At 46.3% G+C, this 10,966-nt stretch overlaps 1 protein-coding gene and 1 pseudogene across 1 annotated transcript; one reads left to right on the forward strand and one right to left on the reverse strand.

Moving 5' to 3' along the window:
• The first annotated feature begins 2,253 nt into the window (after nucleotides 1-2,253).
• Nucleotides 2,254-4,295, forward strand: LOC149325488 (uncharacterized). The gene is made up of 2 exons (XM_089563707.1): nucleotides 2,254-2,466; nucleotides 2,547-4,295. The coding sequence occupies exon 2, from the start codon at nucleotides 2,732-2,734 to the stop codon at nucleotides 3,518-3,520; it is 789 nt and encodes a 262-aa protein (XP_089419833.1). The 5' UTR covers nucleotides 2,254-2,466; nucleotides 2,547-2,731; the 3' UTR covers nucleotides 3,521-4,295.
• On the reverse strand, nucleotides 3,976-6,485 carry LOC149325489 (uncharacterized; annotated as a pseudogene).
• Nucleotides 6,486-10,966: the final 4,481 nt, after the last annotated feature.

Consider the following 10,966-nt stretch of genomic DNA (forward strand, 5'->3'; position numbering starts at 1 on the left):
GACCAGGTTGGCCGACGCGACCGTCGGCGTCGCTGTCGCGTCGACCTCGGTGTCCCGTCGGCCTAGTACGTGTGAACGCGCCTGAACTGCGCGCTGGTCCCAGGCTGCCCTAGTCGTCGCTAGGCCTAGGTGGTCTCGCTTCCGTAGTTGACGGCGCTTTGGAAGTCGACTGTGCTATAATAAAAGACCTACTCATCACATCGCTTTAGTGCGAACTCGTCCCATAATAGAAGATAAGTTCGATTTCCACGACGCCTTCATCAACGGAGCTAGCAGACGAGCAGCGCGCACGAAGAAGCAGCGTCGAGCTGTCGGGATGGGACAACGTCGGCGTGAGGTCGGCGCTGTTGTCGGCAGAGTGTGACACACGGGTCGGCCGACGGCTGCTATCTCGGCGACGCGACGGCGATGCGCTCGTCAGGCGACGACCGGTGCTCGGTCGGCGTCTGCGCAGTGTGATAGACGAGCCGACGGCACGAAAATCGCTGCCGCCGACCATCGCCAGACTGAAATCGGCCGATCGTCGGCGTAGTGTGAACGCGCCTTTACCATTTGACATTGCCTACACGCTCGGCGTTCGCTGGCACAATCTGAGCTGCGTCGGGCCTGACGCCTGCCTCCTCTTCGGAATCGCTGGCCAGCGGATCAAAAATGAAGTGGTTGTCGGGGTTCGAACCGCGGCGTCTCCTTCCTCGTCTGCGTCATCCCGCGATTCCTCATAATCGGTGTCTTCGGCGAAATAAAACTCTTGTTTCTGACTCGGAGCTGTTCGACTTGCCCTCCGCCCGGCTCTCCGTGTTTACGCGCACCACGTGCGTGTCAAGCAGACGACATGCCTACACGACGTCACTGCTTTCCGGACCCACGTGACAACGCATTGTCTGGTTTTTGACGTCATGAAACAGCCTGGCAAAACCTGGCAACTACGAACCGAAACCGAAACTGCTGGGTACAAATATTACGATTATTAATTATATAATGCGAGTTCATGCTTCTAAGATGGTGTTCCATGCTCACTGAATCGCTACGCATTATTTACAACCCAGAGATACAACACAAAAATTTGGTGTCTCTACCCCTTTAAGCTTTTGCCATGGTCGCTTACTGCTCTGTGCCTCAATGCCGGACTTATGCGGCGGAACCAGGCGTAAGCTTCCACTTCTACCCGAAGGACAGAAAGCTGCGAGAAGCTTGGTTAGTCAAGCTGCGAATGGGAAAAAGTGCGAGTGCCCATTCTCGTGTGTGCAGCAAGCATTTCAGCGAACAAGATTTCGTCTATGGAGTTGGCGCTAAACTGTTCGGTGAGTAGCGGCCAAAGTTGCGGCGCGTATTTGCGTCCGCGCACGTATCACTTGTGGAGTCAACGAAGGATGTTTGTTGACAGGGTGGAAAAGGCGTTGGCTTCTACGCGAAGCAGTGCCATCCCAGAACCTGCCTGTTCGGCCTTTGGATCGCCAGCCGTCTGCTCGGCGTCGCCGAAACAGGGTACAGGGCCGAGGTAAGCTGAATGTGCATGGCAGCGTCGGGCGCGATTACGCAGTTTTAATTTCGCGCATAGCACTGCATGCGTAGCATAGTTACGTGTTTGCAAGTAGGTATTACTTTGTGTCTCAAATAATACTTTTTTTGCTTGCTGCGCCTTTGTGCGCGGAGCTTTTGGTAACGTGGTGTTGAACTGGCGTGTATTTGATGAATGAATGTATTCATTGTGCCGCGAGACTCATAAAAGCGAACTAATGCTTGCCGGTGGCGTGTAACTTCCATGATTAAGCTCATTTGTTATTTTGGCGCTCGTAGGCTTGCTGATGTTATCTTTTCTTACAAGTGCTAGAACCAGTATCTGCTAATGGTGCTCGTATCATTGTTTACATTTTGTGCCACTTGCACGCGCGTGACGAACATGTACGAACGCATTTTAAAACGGCTTGGCTAAATTTCAACATGCATCTGTTCTGAAAATCAGTGTATATCATTGCTAAGCTAAAATTTGTTTCCACAAATGTGCTATGCAAACAGAGGCCGAGCTTTAAACGGCCAACGTTAATAAAATACAAAGACCAGCTGCTGTTCACCTGATCACCTAAGTATCAACTGCAAGCTTCTTCATTTGTTAGTCAAGAATTTCATTAGAGTGGAATTAAGGCTGATATTGCAGTGCGTGCAGCAAGGGTGGAGAATTTATACCTACTTGCATAGCAAAGGCTGTGGCTAACTGTTTTAATTATTTGCTTTTATGCAGATAGAAGTTTGCAGTACCACTGTGGGAGAAACGCATATCTGAAGCTCATATTTCATTTTCAGAAGATAGGCCGTTCAGCAACATTTTCCCTAAAGAGAAGCTGGTACCGTTGCCTGTATGCGAACAAGAAATTGAAGCAAGTACATCTTGCTCAGGAGAAATTGAAGACAGTGCACCTGACTCAGGGTTCAACGCAGATATCAATCCCGGTCCAGGTGGCAATCAAGGTATCATTGTCAGCAGGATTATCTATATATATATATTGCATTTGCTGACTACAAAAATAAATGTACATTATTTGCTTCAGATATCCCTGCCGAGCTTCATGCCATAAAGAAGGAGATTGGCGTGCAAGTCGACACGCTCGATGCTGCACGAAAACAACCACTGAGCACGGCAAACATCCAGGGAGAAAAAGATCTGAACATCTTAACTGGGATTCCCTGCTTCCAGCTGTTCTATAACATATGCGATATTTATACTGACAGCCGGATGCTGATGCAAGCAAAACGATTTTGCTTATCAAACGAAGATGCGGTGCTATTAACCCTCATCAAGCTTCATTACAACATGTCATTCGCACTGCTTGGTGTGCTTTTTGGCATTCATCGCACCACGGCATCAGAGATCTTCAAGGCCAGTGTGGTAGTCTTGGCTGCAATAATGAAAAATGCAGTCTTTTGGCCGAGCAAGGAAGCTGTTGTTGATAACTTGACGGTGTACTTCAAGGAGTATTCAAGTGTCAGAGCTGTGCTAAACTGTACGGAGATACCGATTCAGAGGCCGAAGGATATGGAGTCCCAGCTGTTAACGTATAGCTGGTACAAGGGTGTGTACACAGCTAAGGTTTTAGTTTGTGAGACACCGGGAGGTCACATTAGTTACATAAGTGAAGCTTATGGTGGCCGAGCATCTGACTCCCATATAACAAAGGAGAGCAAGATTCTAGAAAGATTTCTACCTTCAATTGATAGCGTTATGGTGGATAAAGGGTTCTTAATAGACAAACTCTGCCTTGAGCACAACATCACAATGGTGCGTCCACCTTTCCTACGCAAGAGAAACCAACTTACAAAGCATGAAGCTGAAAAAAATCAAAGCATCGCAGCAGCTCGGGTTCATGTTGAACGTGCAATTCAGCGCATGAAAGTGTTTAAGATTTTGACGGGGAACTTGGGCACCGAGCTTTTTGCTTATATTGACGACATTATCAAAGTCATTGCAGGAATAGTGAATCTCTCGAAGCCTATCTTCAGCAGTGACAAGTATTTAGTACAGTAGAAGACTACCAAAGTGCATGGACAATATGTTTCAGCACAGTTTCTTCTTTGGATTGTGTTTCCTACGGCTCCTTTTTTTGTTTGCTTGAACGAAGTGGTGGGAATTTTTCTACATTTTCTTGAGTGAGTTGTACATTGTGTTTGCCCTTCTGTTTATATGTTCTTATCACCAGTTTTCATCATCTACCTCAAGTTTGTTACTTCCTTTACATATGTGCTTTAGGTGGCTTGCTTCTCTTGACCGAACTGTTTTCCTGTAATCTTTTAGTGTTTTCATTCTGTTCATGCTTTTTTCTTCTTTATGTCAAAAAATAATTATGCGGCAAACAGCATGAAACTAAGTGTGCAAGTTGAGTTTTCACAGTCTCAGTAACATCAAAGTTTGAAATGCATGAACACACTCTTTATTGCCAACCATTGGCACAGTAAAAATGAATGAATGGTAGACACCAGTTGTCATTGAGTTGCAAGGTAAGGCAACACATAGGACTTGAAAAAGTCAACACCCCTCTCCACAACATCATTGAAAAAAGAACTGTTGAACTCTACAGGAAACAACAACAAGTTTTCGTTGTCTTGGAACACAAAAACATCAGCACTAGTCACCCTTGCCAATCCCATCTGTACCTGCACTTGACAGAAGTACTTGCTGGTCTTTTTCAGGCAGAAGCTTACGCCTTCTCTTGTTAATTCTTTTGCTTTAAATTTTTCTAAGCTTATGGGGCACTTCACTTCAAGCACTCTTGGAGTGCAGCAGTCGCATGTGACTAGCCCATCTGGACTGGCACCAATGCATGGATGCTGGTCTGAAATAAAAAAAGTCCACACTGTTGGACATTTACATTTTGATGCTGACTTGCAGCTAAATAGGCCATCTTTGCCGTTTCTTCTAGCAGAGTGCCTCTTGCCATTGCAGGTGTCTGCACTGAGGTTTCTCGCAATAAAACTTTCAAAAGAGGTCGCACATCGTGTGGGCCCATCCTTGTCCGGAGTGTGTGCACTCGTGTGTATACAGAATAGGCAACTGATGCTGTCACCATTCCTCTCCTGTACATCAGCCAGTGTGGAGAATTTGCTTGAGTCTTTGTTAAATTATTTACCATGTCAATTTCTGTGTTTGTGTATTGCTGTTGGAGGTGGCTGTAAATTTCTTCTGTTGAGTGTGCTCCGGCTGCAATGGCCTTCCTGACAGCTTCAACAAGTGCTGGTGGGTTTTTCACACCGAGATTTCCTGGGCTTCTTGAACTTGTAACACTATCAACAGTGGATGTGATTGTCTGTGTGGGTACCAGTGGTGCTGTGTCAGTGCATGATGGATCCACATTCTTGCTGCCTAAACCTTTACTGGACAGTTCACAGTGACTTCCTGAAATGAAAGAAATACAAATTTATTGGTGTGCTCTGAAACAAAAAATAAATTTCTGTGCATTTTTTGCGTTTGGTTGTGTTGCTCTCTAAACAGAGATGCATACTGTAGCATCTAAGTTTTCCTGAAACTATTTATTTATGAGTAACTAAACAACTGGTTCAAATAGCAAATACAAACAGTGGCAGTGCACTATACGAAACTGTTTACATGCAGTAAAAAAGCTTGGTAATTATTGGTATTGGTACCTTTCAATTGACATGCTATAATGAGGTGCTAAGTCATAAAGCAGTTTACATCAAATAAAACTATAAAAATATATCCACTTACTGTCTTCACTGTGGCGGAGTGCTACGCAGTTGTATGGCAATTCTTGAAGCAGCCTCTTCAGGATGTTGCCATCAGGCACCTTGATATTGTCTCGTTTAGCCTGAAACACAAAAGGTTCAATCAGCCTACTTTCCCGAGCACACTAATAGCATTTTTATTTCATGGCACTTTTTAATCCTCATTATGATGTTGAAAACTGAACTTAGTACAGCTCTGATGCTGTTGCACGGCTACTTTCAACAAACTTAGTGCGCCTTAACTTGATCAGTAGTCCAGAAGTTCTCGAGGTGCATTGGAAGAGGCTGTAGTGGTCTTAGTCATGCTCGAAATGAGAACTTTTCACATAAAAATGCAGATAATATTTTTGCGAGTATGCCAAGCAATGTTTCCAAGTAATTTTTTTATTTTGATGCTGTTTCTCCTTGCTTAACACATGCATCCTCTCAGCAATAATTAAAAACTATCTATTATATTGTTTGGCTGTATTAAATTAAATATTCCAGCTGTGGTGGACAAACAACTTCGATAACAGCTATGGCTTGTTAGTCTCGATGCACTCTGTGCAAAGTGCACTCAAAAACTATAAAGAACATTGACCTCAGTGATTGTTCACAGCACTTATCTCACACCAGTATTATGAACAGAGCAAGCATTTGAAATCATGAAAAGAGTCACTGTCACAAAAGGTTTGTAACTTTGACTAAACTGAAGCATGCATCGAAGTTAGTATGCTGCAGGAGAGGCATTCACACATAGAAGTACACGAGTGCAAACACCTGTGCCACTGTATTCATAATCAAATGAAACAGCAGCAAACTACTGTCTTCTCTTATGAAAGGTACATAAACCTGAAAGTACTCTGCCTCGCTGTATCCTAGTTCATGAGCAAAATAAGGATGACAAACTATGCACGTTATTTTTCTGCTACAAATTTCGTGTATGTTTCGACCAAAACCAAACTTGCACCACCACAAACACCTAGCATTGCTACAGGTCTAAGTGCAGTCATTGCTAATCATAATACATATGCTAACATAATAATATTTTGTGATACTCTATCCTCCTCTTATTTCAATTTGATGCAACATGCATCATGACTTACCTTTTTGGTACAGTGTAGGTCCACTATCTTCCTTGGTGCATATTTTCCTTTCACAACGGCTTTCTGATCTTTTCCCCATTGCTGAGGCAAATCAGTAGATGACATGAGGTCGAAGGTCTCTGCATGATGAATGTGCAGCAGCAGAGCAACCATGTGCTTGCACTTGTGCTGGCTATAAAAAATAAAGAACGCATATCATGCCTTACCAAGCACATCTGATATTATAATGTTCTCACTTGTTTCAGCAGTAGATGCAGCTTACATGTTACAATGTTTCATAATATTTGTGTAGTAATATGTACAGTTTAATTCACAGAAAAGTGCCTGCAGAGCAAAAGATAAACTACAACAGTTATATTCCAATCATGAAACCAATGTTAGTATCATACCCTGCTTTGCAAGTGCAAGATGCAGCAGTCACTGTCCTTCCTTTTATTTCTATCTCCAGCTCGTGAGGGTCTTTGTTGACAGCGGAGGTCTGAAGGATAAGCCCAACAAATGTGACTTCATCGTCTTTGCAAAGCTTCACGCTGCACACCACTACGTGCTTTGCGTCATAGACAGCCTCCCCTTCTATCAAAAGCCGGGAGGTCTCAAATTTCTTCTCAATGAAGTCATTGATGCTTGACAATGGAAGTTTCACTGAAACGAAATAAAAGATTTTGCAGCGTGACAAAAAATAACACGCACGCGCCTCAACTGGAGTGATAATTTCGAATGGCCGAGCAAGCCAATAAACACAAACTAGAACATTACAGACTGTGACCTCATGAGGAAAGAGTCAGCAAAATTACCCTGCGCGGGATAAACAAACACTCGCCCGAAGCTCGAATGGCAATACCGTCGCGGTCAGTGCGCAAGAATGCGCGGCGTGACAGAACACTGAAATTTAAATATTTATCCGCGTCGTCTCCAACTGCCCAACCCGACTGCTGTACAAAGTTCTAGGGAGCAGTCGAACGACGCCGCTTCCGCCGGCGCTGCCTGAAAGCGCTCGGCACCTGTCACAGAGAAATCTTATTACCGATATTCAGTGACCGCTTACCTCTTACTGGTGTGGCACCTTCAGTTCGCTCCATAGCATCAACAACGGTGGTCGTTGCACGATCGCTGCCACTTCAGCAGCTCGCTCACACGGTAACGTGTTTTGTTGTTGCCGAGTGAGTGGGCCTGATGCCTCAAATTGAGCCTAAACAGGTCCAGACCCAAGTGCATTTATTAAATGAATAAATAAACTATTAGCGCACAGCCAAACTACCTGGGAAAGCGTCACACAGTAGCAGTTCAACGCGCGTTATCCCACTTAGTGCGTCAGGCGCGAGCAGCCGAGAGGTGGCGCCACGGTATGTCCTCGCGCCCAATACTAGGCCAGCCCGGTTAGGAACCGAAAGTGTCCGTTGGCTCCAGATGTCTAGCGCGCATCCGGTCCACTTGGCGGAGGATTGCGCAACCACGTAGGGAGGAATTTTGGGGTGAGGGAAAACCCTGACATCAGTTCTGAGCTTTCCCATTCGTTAAAACTGATGTCAGGCGGGAAGCTGTAACACAGTTCAAATTTGGCGTGTGGAAAGGGGCGCGGGATCGGGGTGAACTCGTGAAGAGACCCGCGCCCGAGGGCTTTTTGCTCTAGCGACTCCTAGCTAGCAGGCGCTCGGTTGGGCCGAGCGCGGAGGTAGCGGCCGTTGAGAGCTGGTGCAAGGCGCGCCAGTTCGACTGTTGGGACGTGGTGTCCCTCGCCTCTGTGAAGGCGGTCGGCTAGGCCGGCCGCGGATAGTTTGACCGTACTGAATCTTGTACCCATCTGTAAATAGCCTGTATAAAAGTTCTTCGTTTCTCCGTGAATCGCTTCGCCTGGAAGTCACTTCATCGAGAAGCCCTTCAAGCGGTGCATCCAGTTGCTGGAAACCACCGGACCAACACCACCGGCAACAACTTTACTTGAAAATCCCAGCTTCATTATCAATGGATCCGCTGGAATTTTTGATACTGTTTCGTCATATATGTGGAACTTAACCTTGCGAACTGGTGTTTTTTTTTTTTCGTTTGAAGCTGTCAATAGTAGTTTCCGTATTCAAGTCTGGCGATGCTTGTGATGAGGATAATTTTGGATCTGTGTCATTGATTTGTTATTTTGCGAAAGTTTTTGAAATGGTAATGTACGAACGCACGGGCTCATACTTCAAACAAGGGATCTCAACTCTGGAACACGGTTTTTAAAGGTGCGATCCGGGGAAACGAATTTATGCGTCTTCATCGGATACAATGGGCCTCACATGTTCAATCCTCGGGAGGTAGACACAAAACGCATTTGCATGTATATGACAGTAGCGAATCGCATCTCCGGCAGCGTACTGCTCCCAGCGTATCTCGCGAATCCAATGCGCTACTGTTTGCAAGTACGGCATCAAGTCCGGCTGGACGATGACGCTTCACCCCTTGCTCCCAGCAGAGGGGTGCAACGCCCCCATCTTGGGCGAAGTCGGGGTGGGTAAGTGCGGGAGGGGGGAGAGGGGGAGAGGGCGGTATTGTATCCTGCCGACTGCGGTGGATCGAGTTGAGCAAGGTCAGCCTAACCACGGCCGGTCTCCACGCGCTCGCTCGCTCTCTCTTACGGCCTGCGCTTGAGGGGCAGTTGCTACCTATCACCGCAACTCTCCGGGGGCGCTGCGAGCCGACCCTCTCTAGGGTGCCTAGATGCTCGCCCTCGCCCCCGCTCGGGGCGAGGGCGCGCATCCAGGCACCCTAACCCTCTCTAAAGCCCCTAAAAAACTAAAGTAGCGACAAGACGCCCTCCCTCTTCGCTCCTCCTCCCCCGCGTGCCGGGCGAACGACTTTTGTTTTCTTTGTGATTTCATGTGACTGCGGTAGCGACCTCTAGCCCGCTCCGAAGGAACTAACGCCCCTTTTGAATTGGTTGCGCTGGATTCCCGTACTTGGCGAGTTCTTTTCTATGCCTCCGCATTAGCCGTGCGTTCCGCTGCATAAATACATCGGTGACTTAGGAAAAACATTTGCATGCTTCACTGAACCGTCTAAAGGCAAAAATGAGCACGCATAGATGGATTGTTTTGGTAGAGCCGCACGCGCACCGTGTCCGGGTGCGCCGGGCTTTATGCGGCGTGCCAAGTTTGATATCGAGAGTGAGGCGTGCATCGAACGTGACCGTGAATCACGAGGCCGTAGAATGAATTGGCGGTGATCTGTTTTGGTGAAGAGGAGTATGCAAACAGAACGACCGTCCCCGCCGGAACGCTGGACGTGCTACAACGGATGCACAGGTTTGACATTCGAAAAGACACCTCCAAGTGAAGGCATTATAAATGCCTGTAGTTCATCCGCTCTTCTAGTGGCTTTCGGTTTTGGTCTGCTGCAGTGTATCGCGGACCAGGTTAGACGCTTGAGGGAGTACTCGAAATACGGTATGAAGGCCACGCTACGTCTGTACTTATCTCTGCCTCCCCTAATGTTCTCTCGCGTGCATGAACTGTAACGATACAGACTCCGGCATTAAAATTTTCTTTATAATAGTGACTTAGTAAAGAGAAAACCTACCTCGCAAATATCCTTCGCCTGCCAGCAATGGGATAATGAAGTTCTTCGTAAATGTTTCATCGGCATCAGTCATTTAGTGAGAACCAAAATCTACCTCGTTTTTAACATCCGTCCGATAATCTTCCATATTCGTATAGTCGCTATTAGAGCACTGCACAGGCCTTAATTATTCATGCGTCCCGAGCCCGTCAACCTTTTTCGTTACCTGCCCCAGCCCGGCCCGATTTTTTCGATATAGGCCCGAACCCGGCCCGGCCCGCGAGGTAGATATGGCTGGCTCAGGCTCGGAAGCAGCCCGAGTACTAAATGCACATCGGTAAAGCCAAAGCCTTTTGTTATACGGATCTCATTTAAAAAAAAAAAGCGGCTACAAAACTTTTAAAAATGGAGATAATGGGGGCCTCACTGTGGGCAACGTTAACAAAAAAAAACGTTTTAGCATTAATAATGAAATGAAATCTTTATTTGCCATCAAATACAGATGGGGGGATTGTAGAAAAAAAGCTGTCCTTGGACAGCTTGACGGGTCCACAATCCCTTATTTTGGCAGAGTGGCGGCATCACATAACATATTCTTGATATGCAAACATATACATACATTTTTAATTTGTTACAGACTTAGTACTCGTAAACGAAAACAACAGAAAACAACAAATAAAAGGGGTTATCACAGACTTTCTCGCATTCGTAGCCTCCTTCTAACTAGTTAGGCGTCAAGGGTAAGCGAGAATGCGGAAGTGATGTTACAAAGTATGTGACAGGAAACGCGCGACGCACTTACGATGGGCACTATCACGCATACCCACAGCTACTGGTAATATTTCGAGAGTAAACGCAAGCCAGCGCGTGCTAACTGGTGTTTCCACCAGCGGTGCCTACGGTGCCTTGATGCATATCGGCGCGATAATTTTCTTTTTGTCTTTTTCTGTAATATATATATATATATATATATATATATACGCACGTTTGCGTGCGTGCAATCACGATGCGCTCAACGCAAGCGCCCTCATGTCGAGCTTACTGCGGCCATACGCTCGATCGCGAACAAGCCACTGCACAGCGTAGCTTGAAAAAAAAAAAGGAAAACTCAGCAGCTA

Source organism: Amblyomma mixtum, chromosome 10 (assembly GCF_055824585.1).
Source record: "Amblyomma mixtum isolate Tamu chromosome 10, ASM5582458v1, whole genome shotgun sequence".
NCBI lineage: Eukaryota > Metazoa > Arthropoda > Arachnida > Ixodida > Ixodidae > Amblyomma > Amblyomma mixtum.